Source organism: Myripristis murdjan, chromosome 3, assembly GCF_902150065.1.
Source record: "Myripristis murdjan chromosome 3, fMyrMur1.1, whole genome shotgun sequence".
In the NCBI taxonomy this organism is placed as follows: Eukaryota; Metazoa; Chordata; class Actinopteri; order Holocentriformes; family Holocentridae; genus Myripristis; species Myripristis murdjan.
The window spans coordinates 44,829,287-44,855,981 of NC_043982.1; the positions used below are offsets into that span (position 1 = coordinate 44,829,287).

The 26,695-nt window shown below is 41.2% G+C and overlaps 1 protein-coding gene across 1 annotated transcript in view; it reads right to left on the reverse strand.

Moving 5' to 3' along the window:
* Positions 1 to 25,707, reverse strand: part of LOC115357255 (mucin-5AC-like) — a 68,562-nt gene extending 42,855 nt beyond the window's left edge. The window contains exons 1-21 of the mRNA XM_030048674.1: positions 25,566 to 25,707; positions 24,426 to 24,551; positions 23,640 to 23,757; positions 23,278 to 23,416; positions 22,211 to 22,321; positions 21,388 to 21,457; positions 20,213 to 20,350; positions 19,385 to 19,549; positions 18,221 to 18,315; positions 16,755 to 16,881; positions 16,102 to 16,357; positions 13,180 to 13,229; positions 11,836 to 11,945; positions 10,476 to 10,627; positions 9,240 to 9,378; positions 9,027 to 9,137; positions 6,654 to 6,830; positions 4,266 to 4,505; positions 2,743 to 2,899; positions 2,452 to 2,580; positions 1,766 to 1,913 (exon numbers count right to left, since the gene is read on the reverse strand). Coding sequence (XP_029904534.1) covers positions 1,766 to 1,913; positions 2,452 to 2,580; positions 2,743 to 2,899; positions 4,266 to 4,505; positions 6,654 to 6,830; positions 9,027 to 9,137; positions 9,240 to 9,378; positions 10,476 to 10,627; positions 11,836 to 11,945; positions 13,180 to 13,229; positions 16,102 to 16,357; positions 16,755 to 16,881; positions 18,221 to 18,315; positions 19,385 to 19,549; positions 20,213 to 20,350; positions 21,388 to 21,457; positions 22,211 to 22,321; positions 23,278 to 23,416; positions 23,640 to 23,757; positions 24,426 to 24,551; positions 25,566 to 25,692 — 2,885 coding nt within the window. The 5' untranslated portion in view covers positions 25,693 to 25,707. The remainder of the gene's footprint in view (positions 1 to 1,765; positions 1,914 to 2,451; positions 2,581 to 2,742; positions 2,900 to 4,265; positions 4,506 to 6,653; positions 6,831 to 9,026; positions 9,138 to 9,239; positions 9,379 to 10,475; positions 10,628 to 11,835; positions 11,946 to 13,179; positions 13,230 to 16,101; positions 16,358 to 16,754; positions 16,882 to 18,220; positions 18,316 to 19,384; positions 19,550 to 20,212; positions 20,351 to 21,387; positions 21,458 to 22,210; positions 22,322 to 23,277; positions 23,417 to 23,639; positions 23,758 to 24,425; positions 24,552 to 25,565) is intronic.
* Between the last annotated feature and the right edge of the window lie 988 nt (positions 25,708 to 26,695).

Here is a 26,695-nt window from a genome sequence, read left to right on the forward strand (position 1 = left end):
AAAGTCAGTCTCAGCCAGGCTGTGGCATGTTTATATTTAAGGTTCAGGAAAATCCACTGTTAAAAAATACTTTTTTTTTTTTTTAATTCAATAAATGCATGATGTTTCCAAAGTCAGTGAGGAAATGTATTGATCTCAATATTGACCAAAACAATCATGATTATGTTTTTTGCCATAATATTAGACTATAACCTTTTGGGTAATTTCCCTATGAGGACATTTTCAATCAAGGACAATTCACAATCAGTGAAGTGAATGAATTCATTTATGAGGCGAGCCTTAGTATAGTTGCTGTATGGATAAGCTAAAAGAGTAAAGGATGATAAACAACTCACAACTTATCCTTGAAATATCCTCTTTAACTCACACTGACAAAACCTTTCCTACACACAAACACATTATAACCAATGAAACATTACTTTGTTGACTAATGCCTGGATTCAGCCACTTCTTCCTGTGAACCGTTGGGAATGCACTGACTGCGACCATGAGCATGACTATGGTCACTACTATGAAACTGGTAAGACAATTACAAAATCAGCCTAATACCATCTTAAAAAATATGGTGAGGACTTATGTCTCAGCAGGACTTAGAAAAACTTGTCCATGTATTTATTTTTTATAGGCTTGACTACTGTAACTGTGTCAAACAATCAGTCAGACAGCTGCAGCTCATTCAGAATGTTGGAACGAGAGTGGAAAACATCACTCCAGTTCTCAGATCACCGCACTGGCCTCCTGTGAGGATCAGAGGACTGATTTTAAAATCCTGCTGCTGGTTTAAAAAGCACTGAACACACTTCCGATCTGCTGCTACGCTACGTCCCGTCCAGAGCCCTCAGGTGGTCTGGGACAGGTCTGCCAAAACAAAACATGGTGAAGCAGCTTTTAGCTTCTATGCACCGCACATCCAGAACAGCTACCTCTAGACCTGATTTTTGCTCCAACTCTCAGCTATTTTAAGTCGAAGCTCAAAGCTTTACTGTTTGCCACTGCCTTTTACTAAATTATGCACTGCAACTGTAATGCACTATTGCCCCCTCCCCTTATTGTATCTAATTCAATTCATTCTTGTTTCTGTTCAGTTGAATAGAAACAATCCTGTTTTTATCTTCTTAAATCTTATCTAAAGCACTATGACTTGCCTATACAAATAAACTTGCTTTGCCTCACCTTGCCTAAACTATTGCTATTTGTACATTAAATTATTGTCTTGATTAAATTAGTTCAGAGAGCATTCATGTAAGGTTATTGCCAAAATTCTGTGCACAGTAGTTCCACAACTATAGTGGAATGTAAGTGAGGAGGAGAGTGAAATTCTTTTGAAGGTATAATTTTGGGTTACTGGAATTTTAATTTGAGTTTTGTTGAAAACTTGTGGATCATGAACCACTGAGACGGTTGTTTCAAGTCAACCGGGTGAGCTGCTCCATTAACGTTTTGTTGCTGAAACTCTGTGTGAAGGTGACAGTTGAGTGAGATGAGGACTGCAACTTATTATTATTTCTGACCAACTATTATTCACCTTGTATTATATTGTAATATTACATTGTATTACATATGTTATACTCTCCCATCTCTCTGGGAATTGATTGCTGTTTTTGGATTGTGTTTATTAAATATTGGTCTAAATCATGTGCTTTCTAACTTTGCTAAAGAAAGGTGAGATATAAATAAACGTCATTATTATTGTTAGTAATATTATTATAATTATTATTATTAGTTGTAGTAGTAGTAGTAGTAGTAGCATTATTATGAGACTTACCAGATGTAACAGTTTTCTGATGGAGTCTTGGCGCCGACACTGTATTGGTTGCCTTGGTCATCGTAGCAGCCACACTGCTCCCTTGAGACACAGTTCATGTCGTCTTCATTGAAGTACGGCTGCTCGGGTGGGCACTGTGGGTAGCAGCCTGCAACACCACCAGCACATCATCAGCAACCTCACCAAGAGCACAGCCGCAGCTTCTTCCCAGTCAAAATTTAGCCTCAGCAGCCTCAAAAACAGAACTCTGATTCTGTAATGACCTCGTCAAATTCTTCTTTGCGATCAAATTTAGTAACAAGGGAATCCTGGTGATTTTAGCCCAGAATCACAAAAGTGACAGATCTTGATAGACATTGCCACGACTCAGGCCAATTCAGAAGAGAACAACACACTAATTTTTTAAAAGTTTTTTCGCATATATTTACAGTTGTAATCTCAGAGTTTGGTTGTATTTTTTTGTGACTTAACAATATCAGAATTATATCGTCGCATAAATAAAACATTAAAAAAAAAAAAAAAAAAATCAAAGCTCTCACTTCATTAACAATGTTTGTGCAAACACCATGATAAATCCAATTGAAGATCTGCCCGGTTTGAGCTCGCACAGCTATTTCTGAACAATTCTTACTTAACAACATAAGGCATTAGTCAGGGCAGCAGGTCAAAGTGTTTGGCTGTCGTACCTTCCAGTGCCGTGATGAGGCTGGAGCAGTTTCCTGTTGGGTTCCTGCATGTCTTCATACAGGGAGCTCCACAGGGCTTGTAGTGCCACTCACACTCATCGGGAGAGTTGTAGTAGTCACAGAAAATAGCTGCAAGACACAAAATTTAGTTCTTGTTAGTGACCCATTGCTGAAGTTATGGGACTCCTAATGATTCAAGGCCTCTGTTACTCTAATGTTAGTCTAATGTGTCTGTTCTGAACTCTCTCCTCTCCTTTTCATGCACGTGTGGCTCAGATTCGTTAAACTCACGGCAGATCTTGGGGGTTCTCCACTTGATGCAGGCTCCGGCTTCGTTGCAGGCTTTGGCGTAGGAAGCCACGGCGGTGCAGAAACACTCGCAGTCGCCCCCGCTGTCACACGCACAGGAGTCTCTCACACACGAGTCAAAGAACGGACCGGGGTCGATCTTCAACACACAACAACAATGTACTGGTTAGTTAACTAATTAAAGACCGGAGCAATTAAGATGCTGAGCCTAAAACTGCAACAGCGAGGCAAATCCAAGGCCCACCCACACTGTTTGAGTGACAGGTGAAGTGCTGTGTGTGTGTGTGTGTGTGTGTGTGTGTGTGTGTGTGTGTGTCATGCACACACACATGCAAAATGTGTGCATATGTAACAACGTGATACTTTGACACAAACCATTCATTTTAAAATGGTTTTCTTACTCTTCAAGTCTCTGCTTAAACAAGTAGTACATTGATTCTAGGTCGGGTGGGAGGGGAGAGAAAAAAGAAAAGAAAAAACAAATATAGGAAAGACAGTTTTGATCTATTTTACTCCATTTCTTTGGAATAATTTACACAGTAGACTTGACACGTTGCTCTCAGCAGGTCAATACAAAACTGTGATTTTACTGGGTTTTTATTGATTTTAGGTGTGACTGTTTTACTTGATACACTTGTATTTTTATTCCTTGTTTATATATTCCCTGGATATTTTAGACTGTATTTATTTTTATGCTGTTGCTTATATGAGTGTATCTGTAAATATTTGCTATTTTTCTTTTCTTTACATTTTGATCGACAGGTCTAACTTGCAAATGAAATCTCGATCTCAAAGTGACTTCCAAATTAAATAAAGGTGGAAAAAAAAAACACATTAGCCCACTACATTATATTCTACTCTGTGTTATTAAATCATCTTATTCTATTATTGTTAAATTTAATTAATTTGTTTTGTCCAATTATTTGACTTTCTTGGACAAAAGTTAGTACTTATTATTTAATTAGCAATAATAATTGTCTGTTTGGCCTGGAGGGGGCATCCCTCTCTCTGTGCACCTCCCCAAGAGCCCCTCCATTATTTCCCCCGCTCACTTCTGGGTTTTTATATGTGCAGGGTTGTTTTTTTGTCGACTTTGAGGGTTCAGATCTGAGGATGTTGTTTAGTTTTCTAAATCCCTGTGAGACTGAAACGGTGACTACAGGCTGAACTTCAGTCTGCTCCTCGTGTTACTTGTGATTTGTGATATCCATATTGTAATGACTTTCTGACTCCAGCAGGTGTCACTGTTACCAAGCTTGATTAGGAGTAGTTACATCAAACCACAGAAGTCGGTGTGGGCCTTCAGTTCACCACAAATCACTTTCACACAGTCGTCTGTAATGTCTCTGTAATATTTCTGTAATATTCCCATAGTTACTCAGTTGTGTCTGGGTCTAACATCAGTCACTACTGACCAATCAGATGTGGGTATTTTGTGCGTGCTGTCGTGTGTGTTTTAGTGTGGGCCCTCCTGCCCTCCAGAGGTGTGATGCTGCCGCCGGTACCTTTGAGTGACAGGCCTGGAAGGTGACGCTGTTGATGATGCTGCACTGTTTCTGGGACCAGGAGGCGCGGTAGGGGTTGGAGGCGCAGGGGTCGCTGGTGAGCTCGGCGTCGGGGCAGCTCGCCGAAACCTTCCAGCTGTTCCCGAAGGTCAGAACATCCACCACCTTCTCGTTGGAGCGTGTGGTGAAGTCGTTCTTACTGTCGCCGTCGTAGTTCCCACACAGACCACACACTTGACCCTGATGAGGAAGGCAAAATGAAATTGACCGCTCTCTGGATTTGGTGATGAACTTGTTTACTGTCATCAAAATGTATTTCATTCTTTTGTTTTTGTTTTTTTCATGTACTAATGCCTTTATTGTTAACTCTTTCCTTTACCATAAAGCCTTTTTTATAATACACCTTAGTCATCTTTGCTGTGCACTTCTTGCATTTTTAATTTTACATATTTCACTCTGATAGGCTCTAATACTCACACACCGCGCTCAGGCTGGGGAACTTAAATTCTCTAATCAAAATTCTCTAATTTTCTAATCACGAATCCTACCTCAGCACAATGCACTATATACTTACAAGAGTTCAGTTCTTACCATCAAGCTCTTGGTGCTATTTAATGTTGCTCTATTATGATTCATGTAACTTTTTTTAACGTGTCTTGTGATGTACTTAGTATGTTTATGTAAATGTGTTTTTAATGTGTGCAAGTCGAAGACAAATTTCTGCCTTCTGCACGCAAAAGGTAGACAATAAAGTATTTCTATTCTATTCTATGTTGTAGTGCTATGCTGCAAGTTGTGTTTTTGGAAATATGGTAATCTTTCCACTTCCCAATTGATTAGAAACTAAGAAAACAACAGACAGTAAAAATGCAGAGGCACTTCAGGCCATATTTCAGGGTAAAACAACAGATTTGATCAGCCGTTAGCTACTGTTAGACAACAGCTAACGTTAGAATTCAACGACTCCCTAGCTAACGTTACCGCTTGATAGCGTCACATGATGCGATAAAGAGTACATCATTATGAAGTATGAAATATTAATGTTTAATATTTAAGTCCACTTGTTAGAGCTTGAAATTAAACTCTGTGTTCCAGTGAACGTTCCTGAGTTCAGCAGAACATTTCTGAGGTGGAAACACAGCAGGACGGCTAACGTTACACAGCTAACATTACACTGCTAACGTTACACGTAGGGTGGCCATACGTCCGGATTTAGGCCGGACAGTCCGGAATTTGAATGCCTTGTCCGGCGTCCGGCGCAGTGTCAAGCCAGAAGCTTATTTGTCCTCCTTTTTGGAATTGCACATGAATGCAACGCTGCATATCGTCCAATGGATGATATGCAGACAGGCCCGGACTGTACGTCGGGAGAACCGGGAGATTTTTCTTTTTCGTCATAGACTTTTAAAATCCAAAAAGTGCATTCATTGGATGCACGAAGAGTTGCCACTCCGCTCTATTTTCACTGGCTAACAGCAGCACACTGGCTTAGCTTGTCTATTCATGAAAGAGGTATCACTTCGGCTTATTTTTCAATCTATGTTATCCCATGCATACTACTGCTCATTCATTGGTAGCTGAATTGTTAGGTCTGTTTGATAAGCAATTTACATTTTAAAATAATAATAATAATTTAACATATTGTTAAATTAAAAAAAAGCCAACATGATGCAGGTCAAAGACTAAAAAAGACTATTGACTAAAACTATTGACTAAAACTAGACTAAAATACTTTGGATTTTCTTTGACTAAAACTAGACTAAAATGCCAAGACTTTTCATCGACTAAAATGTGACTAAACAAAAAAGAATACAAGTTGACTAAATATGACTAAAACTAGTCATTTGACACAAGACTAAGACTAAAACTAAATTGAATTTAACACTGGTTACTCAGCCAGTGGGTTTAACCTCTATGCTTTAGCTGGTGGACTTAAAAAGAAATGAGTCCAAGGTGTTCACTGATATTTCATAATTAATTTACGTCTTTCCTATTGTATCATGTAACACAAATAAACAGTAACGTTAGCCAAATCGTAGCTGAATGCTAACGTTAGTGGTTGTCTAACAGTAGCTAACAGGTGATCAAACATGTTGTTGTTTTACCCTGAAATTTGGCCCAAAGTCCGTCTGGATTTTCACTGTTCAGTGTTTTCTCTGTTACTGATCATTTCCTTATGTTTATGAATACAGCCAATTTTCTTCACATCTCTTACTGTATTTTATGATGCTATTATCCAGTTTGAAAGTGCTGTTGTTGTTATTGTGTGTGTGTGTGTGTGTGTGTGTGTGTGTGTGTGTGTGTGTGTGTGAGAGAGAGAGAGAGAGAGAGAGAGAGAGAGAGAGAGAGAGAGAGAGAGAGACCCCTGCTGCTGTATTTGTTCTGTACCTGGTAGTCGGGGCTGAGTTTGATGAAGAGGCTGGTCTTCTGGTCCCATGTGAGCACGAGTCCCTGCTTCACCACCACCACCAGGTAGTTGCCCATCTTGCGCACCTGGCTGGGTAACACCGTGATGCTGCCCTTCACCACGTGGAAGTCATCATCTTTCAGCTGGAACTCGTTCGCCTGGGGAAACCAAACGTATGAGCACTTTAATCTTATATACGCTGCTTCATGAAAACATTAACCTCATAGGCGTGCGTTGTTTTTCCTCTTATCATCACCATGAATTTGCAGATATTTTATGGCATCATTTTCCCCCAGGTATCGCTAGTTAAATTCACCTCCAACTATAGTATTGTTGGTGGAATTTTTGAGCATATTTGAGTCTACATGAAAAAATATTGTCCTAATAGGTTTGCTTGTTCTTACAATGGGTTACCTGAATTTAGAGACATTTTATGGTGCCATTTTTTACACTTCAGCTAGTAGGGAGACTGGGGTAAGCTGAGCCATTTTTCATATTTAGGATCACTACATCAAGGCAATCATAGTTTTGTCGCTAACTAATATATCTGCATATATTTCAGGATGTTGTGCATCTCTTCAAACAAACAGAATGAGTGTAAACATAACTGTTTCCATAATATAGCATGTCCAAAAAAAGTGGTCTTGTGGCACAACTTACCCCGTTTATGGGGTAAGTTGAGCATAGGGGCGGGGTAAGTTGAGCCACCCCTCCCTCACCTTCTCCCTCCCTAAATAACAGTCACTTCTTCACATTCATGTGTATTTTTATGTATTAAGCACAGTTCAACAGGTACAATAAACAGCTGTTTTAACATGCCTTAAAGTGCGCTTGGGAAGAGAACATTAACAGCTGTGTTTTTGGAAAGAAAACACTAGAACACTAGTTTCTTGGTGTCCTTGCTGACAGTAAGGTCAGTTATGAACATATGAACGTAACACATTTGAACACTGAACCAAATTACCCCTACCCCATACACTTAATATGTAATTAATATTTATTTTATTTTTATTAATTAATTAATTACTTTATTTATTTATTTTTATTTTTTATTAATTCATTCATTCATTCAATATTTCATATTTATTTAATATTTAAGACATTTAGGCTACAGCCAAAATACACTAAGCCCCATAATGGGGCTCTGGCTCAACTTACCCCTGGCCAAATGGCTCAACTTACCCCAGAGCTACCATTTTGACTTTTTTAGTCCCCACAGCTAAAATGGTGCACTTTTATGCTAGGTTTATGACCTCATGTTGTATCTCATAGATACCACAACTGATGTATAAAACAAATTTAAAATGATCTATTTTGGTCATAACACAATTCTCATGAAACTTATGATAGACTGAATTCACTTTCAAGAGTAAAAAATGTTTTTTTGGAAATAAATGTCTAACCACTTTACCCATGTGGTTCTTACCTTCACAGACTCCATGAAATGATGCCTTCCTCCTAAATATTTGGTCAACTGATCAATGTTTTTTACCGTTTCCTAGCAACAGGGGGTGGCTCAACTTACCCATTGGCTCAACTTACCCCAGTCTCCCTACCGATGTAAACTTCTTAGAGAGCAAATGTGCATCTTACAGTGTATTTGCCTTGTTTGGGCTGACATGTGGAGTGTTGTATTTGTAGATGTAATTTTGCTGCTTTGATGCTGATTTTTTGTGTTCTTGAAATGTTTTTTCATAGTGCCGAAGTCGTCCAGAAATGTATGAATTAGCACTAAATGCAGTGATGCCTCCCTTCCCGATGCCCGAGATCAACTCAGCCGCCCAAATTCATTCTTATTCCATTATTATCACACAAATTGAGCCTGGTTTTGAAACCGTGTTGCTGGGTTCTGGTGGTTTTGGGTCTTTTTGGGCTTCTAAATGACAGTTAACCCTGAAACAACATTTGACCTTTTAAAACACAGACCGTAAGAGATGTAGGTCATGCAGACAGATTTTGACCACTAAGATCCATATAAAAAGTATGAAATCCAAGGAGTGGAATCCCAGGAACCCCCAAATCCAAGGATTTCACCGAGGTGTGTAGCGCAAGGCATGATGGGCATTTGAGCGTGTCCAATTCTGCAACCCTAAAACCCGGATGTACGAGTGTGGCCACTGTGTTTCTGACTGTTTATTGGTTGACCCTCTACCATCACCTGGGCCATTGTGCTACAACACGAAAGACGGTGTGAGCTGATTGGTCGGGGTCAAACGTGTTGGCGTGGCCTCTCTCTGGGCTGAGACTGAATGGCAAGAATTACTGCGAGTATGAGTGAAAATCTTCCACGTGGACCATCGAGACAGACACTAACATCACGTCGTCTGATCACAGCTTTAGTTTTCTTTTGTTACCCCGAGGAAGATCTTGATGGTCTTGGAGCAGGTGGTTCCTAAGCTGCCACAGGGAACGTTCTCCGTGATCACTCTGAAGGTGCCGTTGCCCTGGTCGTTGCCGCAGTAGTCCTGGAGAAGGACACACAAAATATTTATTGGACACCATCTCAACCCTGCCATCTACCTGTCCATATTTCACACAGAGATCCGTGGGCGGAGCGAGCAGTTTACCTGGAGGAGGGTGTATTCACACACGCCGCTGAAGTCGTACCTCTTGTCGTCAAATGTCATGTAGTGGCCGTCACCGTAGATGCCACAAACGCCATCACACACGTTGTCGGTACATATGAACTTCCTGCCTCTGCAAACGCTGGGTGGACACACAACACACACTAACTGTCACGCACTTTCAGCTGCTTTGGAAAGTCTTTCTAACACTTTAATGAGTTCAGAATGTTTTTATTAAAGATTATTTTTTTGTGTTACGCCCCTCTGCACCCCCACCGGCCCTCCAGTGGCAGAGCAAGAGTCTTTGGGAGTTATATGGCCTAATTTGGCTTAATTGTCCACACCTGAGAAGGCATGGCTTTTCTTTTTAAACTCCTCCCCGAGATTTTGACTAAAGTCATCTGTTAATTGAAATAAAATTGTTACTTACTATATCTTCTATATTATCTAATCTTCTGTATTATCTAATCTTACTATATGCACATTCTTCCTTCTTCTCAGCACCTTAACTACCGCCCCTCTGCTGTTTAAATTGTTCATATTTCTATTTTTTATATATTCCTTGTTTATAGTGTATATATTGCTTGCTGCTATTTATCATCTGTTTATACTGTAAATTTGCACATTACCCACATCTATGCACATTGTATACATCTATGCAAACGTTTTTTTTGCACATTGGGTACTTAGATCTCTAGTGTCATCTTTTATTCTTTATTTTTTATTTATTTAATCTTGCAATCTGTGGATACTGTTGAATTTCCTTCGGGATGAATAAAGTATCTATCTATCTATTTATTTATCTATGTCTGTCTCCACTTCATGTAGCAGCCCTCGAAAGCAAAGGCAGGAGAGAGAGATGAGATGCAGCAAGTTGTCCAGGCCGGATTCAAACCCAGGTCACTGCGGTGAGGACTCTTGACACGAGGTACGCACTCCACTAAATGGGCCCCCACGATTTCAGAATGTATTTCATAGATAATGGACGGATGGTTTTGGTGAGGTCTGGTTAAAGGACTCAGTTAGAGCCAGCCAAACATGTGACGTCTGCATATCTAAGTAGAGATAACTTGAATTCAGTCAGTTCGTTTTTTCCTCAAGCCAAACTGTGACCAAAAAAAAAACAAACAAACTGTGGCTTAACAACTGAGGAACAAGCCAAACCAGCCCCATGAGCAGAGTGAACTGTGACACCCCTGCTGTTTGTGTGTTCTGTGCTGTGTGAGGCGCTGCACAAACCAGGTGTTGCACTCCACAGTCAGCGTCTGTCCAGGCTGGTAGACCAATCCGTTGTGCGTGCAGGGACAGTCGGTCTCGTTGATGCAGCCTCCTCTGCCGTCTGACAGCAGGCCGTCAGGACACACGCAGCCCGACATGCAGCCCGTGCTGATCTGCATCACAACACACAGCGAGTGAATCTACAGCGTCTGTGCCTGTTTCTCTGTCTGGTGTGACTGTGGCCCTGTTTCAACCTCCATTTCTATTGCCTAGAAATATGGGGGAATGCATATCCTACCCATACTAGACCTATTTTCATCCTTCAAAAAAGAGCTGTAAGGATTATCACAAAATCAAACTACAGAGAACCATCAAATGGATTATTTATTAAATTAAGGGCTTTCAAATTCATGGACCTAGTGGACTATAAAATAGCATTGACAGTGTACAAGGCATATAACAATTTATTACCTTGTGAAATATTGAGCATGTTTAAAAAAAGGGAATGTAGATACGAGCTCCGAGGGAAACATATGATGGAGAAAATAAAATCCAGGACCAAAATAAAAGATCAATGTATTTCTGTGAGGGGTGTGGATGTATGCAATGGTCTAGACGATGAATTGAAGATGTGCCAGTCAGTCCTCAAATTTAAACGTTTGTTCAAAAGTAAGGTATTTGAAAAATATGAGAAAAGTATTTGATGATTCAGTTACCATTCTGAAGTTATATTTGGGATCTTTTGTGTAAAATGCTATAATATTTTGTTTAATGTTTTGAAAAATTTTGATCTGATCAAGCTGATCTGATAAGAAGGGTAGGCGAAAATAAGCGCTAGCTTCAGCCTATGCCATTTTCATTTATACTGACAGAATGAGTATTTATTTGTTTATTTATTTATTCATTTTTCCTGTTAAACAGTGTAAATTTAAATGACCTGACCGAAATAAATTTTTTTTCATTCATTCATGTTAACATCCATCCTGACTGATCCGACCGCCAGCTGACAGCTCTCAGTTCAGGTGTAAAGCTCAGGAAGCAGAGAGCCTCTCCTGTGTGACTCTGGCCAGCAGCTGGACTGTCAGCTGATGGATCAAATCAAAGTGAAGTGCAGCTCGGCTGTAATGCAGCTGCTTCATGAAGAAAAACACAAACTGTCTGCCTGCAGGGGGCGCTACAGGGGAGCAGGAGGAGCTCAGCTGCCCTTAATAAGACATGAGCGCTCCCCTAAAAACATGAGGCAAGACATTTTGGGGGGTCTCTAAGATATGTACTGACAACACAACAACATGAAGGGTTCTGCACCGTTCTTAAATTTGGTGCCCCGGAGTTACCGTGTGTGTGTGTGTGTGTGTGTGTGTGTGTGTCACGTTGTGCTTACACAGGCCATGTCCATTGTGTTGCAGCTCTTCAGGCACTCTGTCCCGGTGGCTCCAGGCTGAGCGGTGGAGCAGTCAAAGTAAATCATGGGAGGAGTGCAGGACGGCGAGGCTGCATGAGCAGGGAGCAGAGGGAGGGTGAGCAGCAGGACAGAGAAGCCTACACAGCAAGGTTATTATAGTAAACTAAAACTACACTAAAAATAAAACTAGGTAGGTATTTTAGCTAACTGAAATAAAAATAAAAACTAGATATTAGAGAAAAATATAACTGATATGATATTGTGTACTTACAAAACTCAAAAAAAAAAGAAAAGAAAAGAAAAGAAAAGAAATAAGAAAATGTCTTTAGTTTAAGTGTTTGTCAGTTTGGTCAAATTTATCAGCTCAGTCAGCTGGAGTTTGCGTTGGTGCTGATTTTTATTGAGACTGGGATGTCGTCAACTAGCTTCAGGATGCCTATTCTGAATTTCTTAAATTTAGACCCTTACAAACACCCCCTATATTACAATAAAAACCCAAACTAACACTGAAATAAATTTAAAAAAACAAAAAAACAACTAATTAAAACTAAACATTTTGAAATAATAAAAACTAAACTGAAACCAGCAGCAAACCCACTCTGGAGATAAACTTAAACTAAAAACAAAATAAACCCTAACCCTAACCTATCCCAGCTTCCTAGATATTCTTCACTTTGTTTAAATGAAAGGTAATTGATGATATCATACATAACCATATTACCTACATATCTATCATAGCCATACTAAGTAATTACTATTTTCTACATATAAATATGTGATGTCAAGTAGTATACAATATATATTTCTGCCTTATAAACACATCCACAAACCCATATCCAACTACAGTTATTTACACCAGAAATACAATAATCCCTGAGAACACCTGGTGACAGTCAAAGCCCTTCTTATTCCTCCTGTACCTGGTGGATATCATGTGTTTGTACGTCTTTTTACACCGGCCCTCAATCTATCGCTAATCTGTCCCATAATTTCACACCACACACTGACACACAAAACCCTCTCCTGTGAGTCTTTAAATTAAATTCACCCTTCAGATTATGACCCCCTTCTTCATCCCAGAAAAGTCTGTTAATATTTCCTGGCAGTGTGTTATCTCTGGCTTTGTGCTCTATTTGTGCTGTTTGAAATTCAACAATATCCATACAGTTTAATCATTTTGTTTTTTAGAAATAATGTGTTGGTGTGGTCCAGACTTTGTGATGATACAGTACTCCATGTGTACTCCATGTGTATACTGATGTATTGTACATGAGTGTATAAGTCTTGTTATGTGTGTGTGTGTGTGTGTGTGTGTAAACCCACCGTGCACTTTGTTTTTGCCCGAGCAGCTCAGCACTCCCTGCTTGCACATGCTGTGAGAAAACGAATGAAGCAGAGAAACATCATCAAGCTTCATGGACCGACCTGCAGCTCTCGTGCTCCGTCTGACTGTTCACACTCAGCATGAGCTTTTCCCACACAGGCAATAAGGGTGTTTTCACACATATTTGGGTCGACCCAATATACAATGTATCAGTTTTCAACTGGAGCGGCTCAGTTTCACATATGCTTTTTATCGCCGCACCAAGTCCACCGCTCTACAGAATGGAGCGTCATGTATCCATGGCAACCAGACAAAAATGACATGTGTAGCACCATCCCACCCGGAAAAGAAGGTTGGAATGAAGCCTCAAGATGTAAACAAAACACACGTGAACGATGGAGACTCAACAGCAACGCCGTCTGACGTGCCTAACGTCAGGGACGGTTTTTGCTATGGGCAGTGTGGGCAACCGCCCGGGGTGCTATCTACTTGGGGGCGCACGAGAGGAAAAAAAAATATCGCCAGTTTTCTAGAAAACCGTATTGACCCGCACATGCCGCGGCACCATCAGTCGGCATCAGGCGGGCCGGCCGCGGCCCACCCGGTCAGGCCGACCGGTGCCGCGGGGGCGGGGGGGTTGGAGTAGTAACATGAAAGGGCGCAAGCCAGTAATTTCGCCTAGGGCGGCAACATAGGCAGAAAGTACTGTAAGGTATAAGGTAAACATATATATACATACAAACAGTGCAAGCCGCTAGCGCTGCGAGTCGTTCCCTCCGACACTTCCGTTTTCTGTCAAAATAAGAGTTAATCGGTCATTTAAGATTACGGTACACCCTTTTTCTAACGTTAGCTAGCTCTTATTTTGACAGTAAACGGAAGTGCTGCACAGTTATTGTGCGGCTAACCGTTTACCTCTGAAAAAATAAGGTGAATCGCCTTATTTTGGGTTTACCTCAATATAATGCAAATAATCGCCCTGGCGGTTATTCGGGTTGGCGTTTAATACGCAAACTGGGTGCAGACCCCAGGCGTTTAAAAGAACCAGGCGGCTATTTGCGGCCGGGCAATTAATTGGGGAAATAGGGTAACAATGTTGTCCTCTACCCCGGCCCAGCCTACGTAGCCCAAACTTGTGGAGTACACCAGGCTTGGGCCGACCCCGGGTTCGCTGCGCGTTCACACCACTGGTTTGGTGCGCCGCACCGCACTAAAGGCCTTGGTGCGTCGCTCCGAGACCACCCCTTCCAGCCGCTCTCGGTATGGCTGTTTAGGTCGACCTCGGGTGCGGCTCCTTGCGTTCACACTACCCGCACCGCACCAATTAGCCTGGCCTAGACAGTTAGGTCGACCTAAACAAAGTATGTGTGAAAACACCCTAAATGTCCCTGTTGCACCATGACTTCCCATGACCTCCATTATAAATGTAACATCAATTAATCAAATTTTTACTGGAGTAAAATTTTAATCACACTTCAGATGTTAAGTTAATTATTCTATTTTATTATGTGGTGGAAGTGAACACAATGGAAAATAAATGTACTTGGGGAATAATTAATTAACTGATTTTTTTTTTAAAATTCAGGCTAGTATAGACTTTCCAAAATTTCATAAATTTCCAGAAGTGACCCATGACACTTAGCAACCCTGAAAGTATTGCCGAGTTTAATTTCTCTGTGTTTTTATCTCCATGTTTCTGTTTTTTTTTTTTTTCTTCACTGTTTGTGTGATTTTCGTGAAACAAAATGTGTTGCCATTCTTGGCCATGGCACGACGGCACTTTCAGGTCTACACACTTTGGAGACTTTTCTGAAAAGCTCCATTTTCATGGGTGGAAAACACTGGCTTGGTGTGGATGGAAGGCTAAAACAGAGGGGGAAAAATGCATTTTCAAATTTACCCAGCTTAGTGTGGACCCAGTTAGCCTTAGTTTGTCTTTAATAAATGAAAACCTGCAATTTGATCTCATCATTTTGATAATTCTTGAGGCTTTTTAGTCTGTTCATTTTTTTTATTTTGCAGGTTGTTTTCCATATCTTTAGATAATTGTCTTGCTCTCCAGCATTGCACCCACAGACACACTCAATTGATGAATTTTGTGAAGGGCAATTTTTGTTCAACGGTGAAAGGAATGTTTCTATTCATAATTTAATATTTTCCCAGTTTGGGATCAATAAAGTAAATCTAACTATTGTTACGCCCCTCTGCACAACCATTGGCTCTGCAGTGCAGTGCAAGAGTCTTGGGTGGTGCCTGGGCTAAATTGGCTTAATTGTCCACACCTGAGAAGGTGGAGTGGATAAAAGGAAGGGAAACTGCCTCCTGAGGGGAGCGGCACACTCACCACAAGCGGTTGTGTAATTTGAACTGCTCCCCAGATTTTAATTTATATTATTAATTGAAATAAAATTATGTATAATCTGACATCTGTCTCCACTTTATGTTGCGGCCCACGAGCCAGGGTCGTAACACTATCTATCTATGACTACGGCCAAGCCGGCATGCAGCATGGCGGGTTCAGACAGAGCAGCTGTGTGAAGCCTGTCCATATGAATATTTGAATGAGTTTTTATGAAGAAATCGGTACAAAAAAATCTCACATTACTGTACAAATTGTCAGTCAGGACGTCAGCCACATCAGCATCAAATTTGAAAAGACACATAGTGTTGAAGCACCGGTCTTGGGAAATATTTAGGAGTAAATGATGATCACAAAAAATCATTTACAAAGATTAAGACCATGAGCCAGCAGCCGAAAAGATCCTGCAGCCAGCGTACTCACGTTGTTTTTTCTTGGCTTTTAGAAAGTAATCTCTGCGTGTGATCTTATAGTAGTGTGCAGTAACTCATACAGTGATGTGTTCAGTTTGTCAGGTGTTCAGTGTCAGCGGTTTGGGGCTTCATGGTCTGTGGTGTTTTACCATGAGGAGCCGTCGTTGCTGACGGCCTGTCCCGCGGGGATGATGGTGTCCTTGTCGTAGCAGGGGCAGCTGCTGCTGTTGACGCAGTGGCCGTCCTCGTTCATGTAGGTTCCCTGTTGGCAGCCGCAGCCGTCCACGGCGGTGACGTTCACCTGGCACGAGTAGTCGGTCTGGCTGAGGGAGCGGCAGGTGCGCTCGCAGGTGGTCATGCTGTAGCCGTACACCGTCTCAGGTGGACAGTTGCTGGAGTATTTGCCTGGTGGAGGGGGGTGGGGGTGGGGGTGGGAGGGGTTGAGTGTGTCCGCCTGCTGAGTCGGCTCTTTCTTTTATGTATAAATAAATTGTTTGTTGGGGTGTGGGAGTGAAGGTGTGTGTCTGTGTGTGCTGATTTTTATGATGTTTATTTCAGTTCAGCAGTCACCCTAAGCTTCTCACTGCCTCACACACACACACACACACACACACACGCACACACACACACACACACACACACACACACACACACACACACTCCAGCTCACTAACCAGTTTACCTGCTACAATACGATGCCAAAAATTCCTGGTGTGTGGAGCTGTATGTCAGCGTGCTTACTGATCGGTGTGTGTGTGCAGCTGTATGTCAGTGTGCTTGCTGATCGTTGTGTGTTACTCACTGCAGATGGTGGTCCTCCAGCCGCTGAGCTGCACTCCTGCCGCTGAGCAGGCGTAGACATACGAGGAGACGGCAGCACACATGCAGGCCTCGCTGTTGTCACAGTTGCAGCTGTCGTACATGCAGTTCTGTCAGGGGACACGGCGAGCGGCGTGACATCAGCAGCGGGATTTTAGTTGAACAAGTCAGCTACTATCAGTGCTAGGACAACATGTTTTTCTCTGATTCAATACTATCACAATATATACAGGGTGACCCAAAAAAACGGGAATCTTTGAAGTGCGTATTGGCAGACATGAGCAAGTGGCAGCACAATTTTTAAAAAATGAATATTCCATCATTGTTTCTTAAATGGCATGTTTTCAGGTTTCAATTACTATGAATAAAATATTTTTCTTCCATCACTCTTGGTTTTATTGGATTGTTAAAAAGTTCCCGTTTTTTTGTGTCACCCTGTATATGTATTGCATTTTCCAATTCGATATTACGATTGATTGTAATTTTTTCTTTAATTTTTTCTTTAATTTTTTCTCCTCTAGTTTGTCGCTGTAAAGTTTCATGAGGCTGCGATTCCTGGAGGTCATTTTAGACAGTGATGTCAAGTTTCTAAAAATGCAGGCTTTGTGGCCCAAACTGCATGGGATTAGCAGAAGGTGGGCGTGTCTGCAAAGGGGAGAGCCGTGGCTGCCCAGAGAGAGCCCATTTTCATTCACACATCTGGAGGTCAGAGGTCAAGGGACCCCGCTGGAAATATTTAGTCCTCTTGTTGACAACCGAGCATGACACGCTCGGTACCAGTGGATTAGTAGGTTTTAGCTCATCTAGTTTCATATATCAGTACCTTTACTTTAAATCAACTCAGTGATAAAAAAAAACATTGATTAAGAAAATCATTTAAAAAAAAGAATCATGATACTTAAGTGAGATGATTTTACCCCACCTCTGGCTAGTATCTACCCGATCATAATATATTTCATCATAGTATATTTCATTTTTCATATTTATTATTTTCATCGGTATATCTTACATTTCTTACATTTCTACACTTAAACATCTCATATTCTTAGGCTACTTTATTGTATATACTTAGCCCTTATTGTCTTTAGTGTATATATTTCGCATATTTAGTCTCTATTGTACATACTTTTAATTTTAATTTTAATTTTATTTTATGTTTTTATTGATGATGCTGCTGTAACGTGTGAATTTCCCAGTCTGGGATCAATAAAGTATACCTATCTATTTATCTATCTATCAATCTATCTATCTATCTATCTAAAAACATCTGGAATTAACTCTAATTAACAACAAATTGTGACACTTTAATGATTGTTGGTGATGTGTAACTTCCTATGTTATGACTTAGTTATTCTTGTCTTTTTGTATGTGCAAATAAATAACTAAGAAACTAACTAACTAAGTTGCATAAGCTGAAGTGTGTGTGCTGATGAGTGTGTGTAGACATACGTCCTTGTAGGTCTCAGGGCTGATGATGCTGTGGCAGGAGGAGAACACCCCCATCGGGTCGGTCAGCATGGAGCACCAGTACTGGGCATAGCGCTCTGACGCACGCACGCACACACACACACACACACACACACACACACACACACACACACACACAGAAACAGCTGTTAGAAAACCTGTTATGATACGGTCTTTACAGGGAGATGTTCCACCTGTGTTTCCACCACCAGGGGGCGATGTAGAGCTCTAAAAGTGGTCAAATGAACTGCAGTCAATGGCACTTTTCCAGAAAATCTGCTCTCCAAATGATAATTTCATGGAAATCTGCTGAAACTGACATCATTTTACAGCCAGGGATTTCACCTCAGCGCAGAATTCTCTTGGCATTATAAATAACACTAACTCTGAGAGTAACAGACCAGTTACTGATCAATATCTGGAATCAGATGGACTGATCAGTTTATAGCATTTAGCCCCACTGACCGCCACATATTCTACTCTGGTTAGCTCAGCGCTGCCCCTGATGGAAACAAGACTGAACTACACTCAGTTTTTTCCATCTCTGGTATGGTACTGGATGATGTGGCGTTGTATTATGTGATGGTGTGGTGAGTGATGGCAATACCGTGATGGCAAAACACCATGAAAAGTAAAATTAATGCACTCAAAAGGAATAGTGTAGAAAAGTGTCATAGTTAAATGTATTAGAGTATGAAAGTAAAAGTCACTAAATGGAGTGTGGTGCTTGAGTAAAGGCACTTTGTTCCGTTACTCCCCTGGGCGTGGCCAGCTGTGGTGCGGTGTATTGCATGGTGCAGTGTGACAACAGGGTACTGTATCTGTCCTGTACACACACTGTAAAAATGAAAAAGTTGAGAAAAAACTCTGAGCTTTAAGTCTCAACTCAAACTAAGTTTTGAAGAAAATCACCAGCAGTTGTGCCAACTAATTATCTTTTGTTCAGATCATCTCTTAGCTCAGTGAGGTTGTCTTAGGTTATGTATTTAGGCCAACTTTAACATGAAACTTATGAAATTTAGCTGTAGCAATTACTTTGATGTAGTTACAGTACAATTAAATATTTTTTTGTTCATGTTATGGCCAGCAGTTTCATGTTTTTGTTTTGACAGTGTGTGTGTGTGAGAGCGGAGGGTGAGGTGTTACCGTTGCTGACCCCCTGGCTGCAGGGGTGGCCGAAGCGAGCCTTGATCTCGGGGCAGCTGGCTCGGGTTTTCCAGGTGTTGGCAAACGCCACAGCCGTGCCCTCCACCAGCCCGCTCATCACTCTGAAGTCGTCAGACATCTTGTTGTTGAAGTTTCCACACAGACCTGCGATGTAAAGACAAGTTCAGGTGTGAATTAAGACAGACGATCTTTTTGGTCCACAGATGCGGAGATTTGCCTTCAGCTTCACAAGTTAAAACGCATCTCAGTAAATCACAATAAAAACTCAACATGCAGATGACAGTTACTGCATTTGGTATGAAAGACTTTTTGTAAATGTTGCTGGTGGCTGCAGCAGCTCTATAGCGCCCTCCTGAGGGTAGTTTGATGAATTCTTTAAAGACAGGATGAACAGGATCAGACACAGTTTGTCCAGATTTTCTTTCACCTGCATTTTACACATAAATCCCACTTGTCTCTGCTCTTTTCATTTAGCCATGGTTATCGCTCTGTGTCATCTGTTTTTATTCTTAAACCCCAGGTGCCACATATTAAAAGTTAAAACGCTTTGAACAAGACTTCAATGAGAAGTTCCATGTTCAGTAATTGATTGCTCCGTCATTCTCGAGGGGTTAGACATATTGTCAGATTAGACAGGATTAAAATATACAAACAAACAAACCACCGACATGAAGCACAGGGTCAGCCGTGGCATCCCATGCAGAAAGTCGTGTTTTTGTACATAATGGTGGGAGCATATCTAAGCAGCTTGGAAAAATGCATCAGAAACATCCTCCAGACACAGAGGTGAAGGTGGTGGATGCGTACCACAGGTGGTCCCTTGAAGTGAGGTGGTGGCTGTGACGAAGACCTGCATGATGGGAGACAGCTGCACCATCAGCTGCAGGCCCACCTTGGTGTCGATGACGATGTAGAAGGAAGACGGGCGGAAGACGCTGATCTCGGCTGCACGGGTCAGAAAACACAGTCAGATTAACAGGCGTCCTCAGTGCAGCGGTGAAGTGAACAGACGTCACTGATGTAACGATGCAGAAAGCCAACAATCTGTCCCATTAACTGTGCACAGTTATCGGGATTTCCTAATGTATGCATTGTTTTGCATGTAACCAAATAAATGACTCATTCAACAAACTGACAAGTTGCAAGAAAGTTTCAGCTTTTTGCAACAGGGTTCATATAACAGCCAATCAGAGCATACATTTTATGTCATGTGACTCCAGAGGTCAGCCCTCTGAACTGTCTGGAAGTCTGTGAAAACTGGTGCTACTGAATACGTTGAAGGTTAGTCAGTTTCCTGTAATCAATCCTTCAGTTTTGGTAGAAGAATATGCCCGCTGTGTTTATTACTATGTCAGGTTAATAATGATAATTATGGACAGTTAAGCTAGTATCACATCAGTAACGGTATGTATACGGTTTATCTGAGACTCAGTTTAATCTCAAATAAATGAAAATGTAAAGACAGTGAACAAATAAGCAGCTGCAGCTTTTGCCTTCAAACCAGCATTTAAGCATCCAGCTCTATGCAGAAAACAGATTTTCTTTATAAATTATATGCCCATGGTATTAAAGATCATAAGGCCGACATTACACATGAAACAATGGATTGCCAGGATTTCAGTGGGAATGATCATTTTAGTGGGAATGATCATTTTTGCTGCATTTTTTCCACTGAAAACCAATTAAAATGAGTGTGATTAATTGTAGAGTACCCCATCTATAACTATATTTTCTTATACATTTTACCTTTATCAAAAAAAGAAAAAGCATCTCCAGTGATTAGGAAATTGCACCTGGTCATATTGCGATGCTGATCATACTTTGATTAGTTGTTCATCAATATGGCTCAGTGATTTATGTTAAAATCTGTGTCTTGTTCAGTTCAACAAAATGGACGGGGGGAAAAAAATCAGTGAATTTTGCAGGGGTCATTTCTCGAGTGTTCTCTGTGTGGAGTGTGATTCTGTGGCAGCGTCGCTCACGTGTGAAGAGTGGGAGCTGGGAGAGGATGTGGTTCACGTGGACTTGTCCTCCTGCCTGGACTTTGACAAGCTGTCGATGTGTGGAGAGAAAACTTTTAGATCACAGCAAATCTGGTCTCATACACTGAACTTCAATTTAAAACTGCCCAAATTATGAGTTATAGGTAATAAATAATGTAATGCAAGGCAACGTTCAGAGAGGGAGGGTTGTGACTGAAGAGGGAAATTTAATTTAAAACAACCTGCTGTCCATACAACTCATAAAAATGTAAAGTAACATTAAAAAACTCAAATGCAGCTACAAACAGTTATTAATAAACAAGTATAAAACAGAGGAGCTTTAAATGTAGGGGAAAAAAGTGTGAATATGTATTTTTTTCCCTTCTATTTTTGTTGTCCCTAGTATTTATGTTGTATATATTTGCTGAGAGATTTTATTTGATTTCATTATTTATTTTTGATCTAGAGTGATTCGATATTGTGAGGAAGAGACTTTGCTTCCTTCTCCAACGCATCGTGTGTGTTTTCTACATGTCGACTGTTTGATGAGACTTTTTGTATCTTACATTTGCTGAGCTGTTTGTTGAAAAATAAAGATCAATCAATCAATCAATCAATCAATCAATGGAGCGCCAGATATTTGTTTACATCAGGACTGGTGTGAGTCTGACATGAAGTAAATCATCATTCACAAAAATCTGATACCACAAACGGATTAAAATAAAACATAACAGGTGGTAAATGGCCCAGATCTGCACACAGTGGGTTGTATGTGAGTGTGTGTGTATGTGTGTGTGTGTGTGTGAGTGTGTGTGTAGCTTACCACAGACTGGCTGTACAAGGACAGGGTGACGGCTCGGAGGCAGCTCTCGCTGTCCGACAGGCCGCACTTCACCAGATCCACCAGCACGGTGAACAGGAAGCTGTCACATTGCTGCAGAACACAGCAGTGATGTGTAAGTCACGATAGAGTTAAATCAATTAGTCATTTGACAGAAAAGTATTCAGTTATCAGTTATTTTGATAATCAATGCAAACATGTTTTGCTGTAAAACTGCCAACCCCTGTCTGACTGGAGACTCACTAAGATCACTAAAATACTCAGATTGTCTTCCTTTTACGACGGCGTGTTTGGGCCACTGTGGGCATAAAAAAAAAAAAAAATACAGAGCCTAGGGAGGGGGTGATATTCCTAAAAAAAAAAAAAACTCAGAATTTTCAAGATTAAAGTTGTAAATTTACGAGGAAAAAACTTGAATATTAAAGTAAAGTGGCAAATTTACAAGAAGAAAACTTGCAAATTTATGAGAAAAAAACTTGGTCTGAGTCCAGAATCCCAGTCTCCTCCTCAGCATCTGGACTCTGAAGAGACGTTGCTGTGACTTGGGCCGATTCAGAAGAAAACAATCTGCTGATTCTGGGCTCAGATCAGCAGGATCTCCTTGTTCCTGAATCCCATGTCAGAGTAGAATCTGCTGAGGGGATCAGCTGCAGGCCTGAGACACGGCCAGCAGGGGGCAGCAGAGACAGCTCAGGTGAGTTTTTCTCTGGTAAATTTGTGACCATATAATCTCAGAATTCTCTTTTTTTTTTTTGTCTCACAAATCTGTGATTTTTTTCTCAGAAATTTACCACTTCAGTCTTGGAAAATTCTGGGTTTTTTTTCTCAGTCACTCTCCACCACTGTAATTTTTTCCCTCCCTACAGTGACCCCAACAGGCCGTCCTGTCCTTTTCTCTGCTCAGATCTTTATTAAATTAATATGTTGGGTTTTTTGGCTGCTGGTCAAACAAAGGAAGACATTTGAAGACGTCACTTTGGACAATGGACGATGACTTGGCGGTGAAAATAATAATTAGAAGCAGCTCTAGTGTGTGTGTGGTTCAGTACCGTGGTCAGTACGTAGGAGCAGTCTCCATGGAAGGTGTAGACTTTGCCGTCGAAGGTGTTGATGTGGGCTCCGCCCTCCACAGAGCAGGTAACTGGACAGTCCTTCTCTGTGCAGGTCCACTGGCCGCCATCACACACACTGTCAGGACACACACACACACACACACACACACGTCAGTAATGAAACTATTTAGATCAGGTTTTGGTTATATCCTATATAAAAAAAAAAAAAAGATGAAATGGAAACGGGACAACAAAGTTCTTCTCGACAGTGTAGATTTGTAGATTTCTAACACTGGATGTTTGAGCAGTTGTAATTAGTTGATCTATAGCTACAAGCCCACCACAACCTCCATCCTTACCAGGTCCTGCAGTTGGTGGAGTACGATTCCCCCGAGCTGTACACCCTGCCGTTGTGCGCACAGGGACACTCTTTGACTTTAACACAGCCGCTCTTGCTGATGTCATCATAGACGGTCCCTGAAGGCGAGAGGAAAGACCTGAGATCAGGATTACAGTAATGGACGACCTTTTCTGAGTCTGTGATGAATAAATCTATAATTTCTCAGCTGTGGGAAGCCAGGTCGCTGTCAAAAACCGAGCCTATCTCACCCTGAAATTTCCAGAAGTGTCTAAAAAAGCATATATGTACCTCTCAGCATGTATGCTCAACATTACTACTAACCATTGTCCCAAAAAACATCCCAGGCTACGTGATCATAATTTTCCTCCCAGAGGCCCTTTCATTTCCATTTATTTAGTTACAGAAATGCATAGACATGAAGTTTGCTTGAGAGATGTGATCCTGGAGGGCTCAAAGACATTATGCAGGAAGTACAAAGGCAAAAGCAGCAAGACGATGTGTGTGTATGTGTCGCCTAGAAACATACCGTGGGAATCATGGCAGACGCTTGAAAAACCTGCTAAATCTTTTTCCGCAGTGCTCTTGTGTAGCTGGCAGGCCCATCAAACATCTGCATATTCAGTGTTAGTGCCTTTGGGACCTTTTTATGGATGTGTACATGTCTTATTCTAACACAACTCATGCTTATGTATTTGTTATTTGCATGTCAGTGTGTGCTTGCTTACATGCAATAGTACTGTAAGTGGGATTTGAGTAATTTTGGCTTGTGTGTGTGTGTGTGTACCAGGGGGGCAGGTGCAGCTGTCGATGCAGTGGCTGTCGCAGGTTTGGCTGGCCTCAGGATTGGAGCAGGTGTCAGGACAGGCGCTGCTGCACTCCAAGAACTCCATGTTGTAGGGACAGCTTTGGGCTGTGGAGACAAACGTTTGGATCGGTCGGTGTGACCATGAGACAAACCGTCCTGCTTCACCAGGTGTTTCAGTTTCTCCACAAGAAGGAGTGGCACCTGAACAATCTGCTACCTCTGGTGTCCAAATCAGAGAAACGGGGCGTTCGTGCGGTGTCAGTTTATCGCATATTCCAGTTCCCAACGCCCTGCCAATTCGTACGATCACGACGAGGAAATCAAGATTGTAAATTAACTGGACACAGCCGCGTTAAAATGGGTTTTCTTTGAATGATAACAAATTTGATCTGGTAATACCTCAGTCAGCCACAGCCAAAAAGTCATGTTTGACATGCATGTAATTCCAAACACTTTCGGCTGTAGCTGTTTTTGTAAAACAGTGAAAAACTCGCACCTGCTGGCCAGCGTTAGCCTGGCTGTCACCGGCATTTCTGCCTCTGGGCTGTGAAGCACGTGAATGCGATCAAGTTTTTTTTTTTTTTTTTTTTTTTTTTTTTTTAATCTAACTTGCAAACCCAGACGTGGGAGCGTCTGTGGACGTTACACAAATTGCCAGTCATAGTCTCTCCAACATGGTCAAAGTCAAGTCAAGTCAAGTCAAGTTTATTTCATCCATAAAAATGGAAATTACATTAGTCTTGGCCTAAAATTATGATCACTGAATATGCAAAATAAAGTACTGTTCCTTTCCTCTTCATGACGTCAGAATCGTAAAGAGCTTCGCTGGTGAAGAAAGTAAAGAAATGAACAGCAGACAAACCCCAAAGCTAGCAGATTTTTTGTTACTTGGGAAATTGATCGACTTTTGTCCAGTTTTCTGGCTGTCATTAAATACTCCAAGGGCTGAGTTGTGACTTTGCAAACTTGAGAAATCCAACGCCTCCTCAATGCAGTGTAATAGTGCAGCAAAATCTACAGCAAAGTATCCAAAAACTGTGACACGTGTGCCACAGTCCGAGAAATGTTCAATAACTGTATCGAGATAAGACTCATTTTCGAAACTGTTAAAAGGCTTACGGCAGAAATTTTCGCTCCTCCACTGCTGGGGCATGCCGCCGGCGTGCACACACTGTCTGGAGAACTCAGAGATGGTTTTGCAGAGGCAGGAGGAATCGTTGTTTGCGCAGTAGCACATATCAGCCATGCAGGCCTCACTGAAGCCCACGACATCCAGACGGGGTGCACAGTCACTGAATGCTGAAAAGGCGAAGATGTCTTCAAATATTTGCTGTGGGAAAAAAATCAGTCAGTCAGTTAAAGAAGTATATTTGAGATTGTTGAGTCTCAATGTTTTGGGATATAATAATGTGAAGGAGTCACCTTGTCTGCACAGTCTTTGAGAGGCTGGATCTCCGGCTCCTCGCAGTACTCTGTCGGTCCATCCACCTTGTAGGTCTCAGCAAAGTTGTCCACAGTGATCTGCTCGTCTGCAACACAGGACACACCTCACTGCCACCTCAACACACTTGCTTTTTCCAGAGAGTAAAATTACAGAAGCTACAGAGTCTTTCTCAGCAGAGTTTGTAAAGTTCCTGCCTCACACTATGAAATACCATCAACAGTGAAAAAATCTACATCTTCACAGTCTCCTCCTCATTGTTCAGATCATATAATATAATATAATATAATAATAATAATAATAGTAGTAGTAGTAGTAGTAATAATACCTTTATTTATACAGCACTTTTCAAAACAACTTAAAAAGAGCTTTACAGACAATTAAAAGGTTATCTTGAATCAGCTAAAGTTTATTGAGGTTAATTGGGCCACAGAATTAATAAGCTGTTCGAAGATGAGTTGGCTATCCAAAATAAAAACAAGATTTCTGCAAGAATTATTCATGTTAGATGAGAGAACACCAAGGTGAGAGGAAATATAATAGATGTATGACTAACAACACTGAAGAGGAGTCTGAGGTTACATCTATGTTCCTTAATAAGAAGTCATTGTAATATTTTTTTTCTGGTCGTTTTCACCGCTGGAATAAAAGTCTTCCTTAGAACCCCTAAAGTCTGCCAGTCAACAGGCTGACTGGAACCCCTCCATTTTCATTCAAACCTGCAACAACAGCTGCTTTAGAGCTCTGATCTCGTTTGTTAGCCAGGGCTATGATGTGATGTTGTGTTGTAACTAGGGTTGGGTATCGG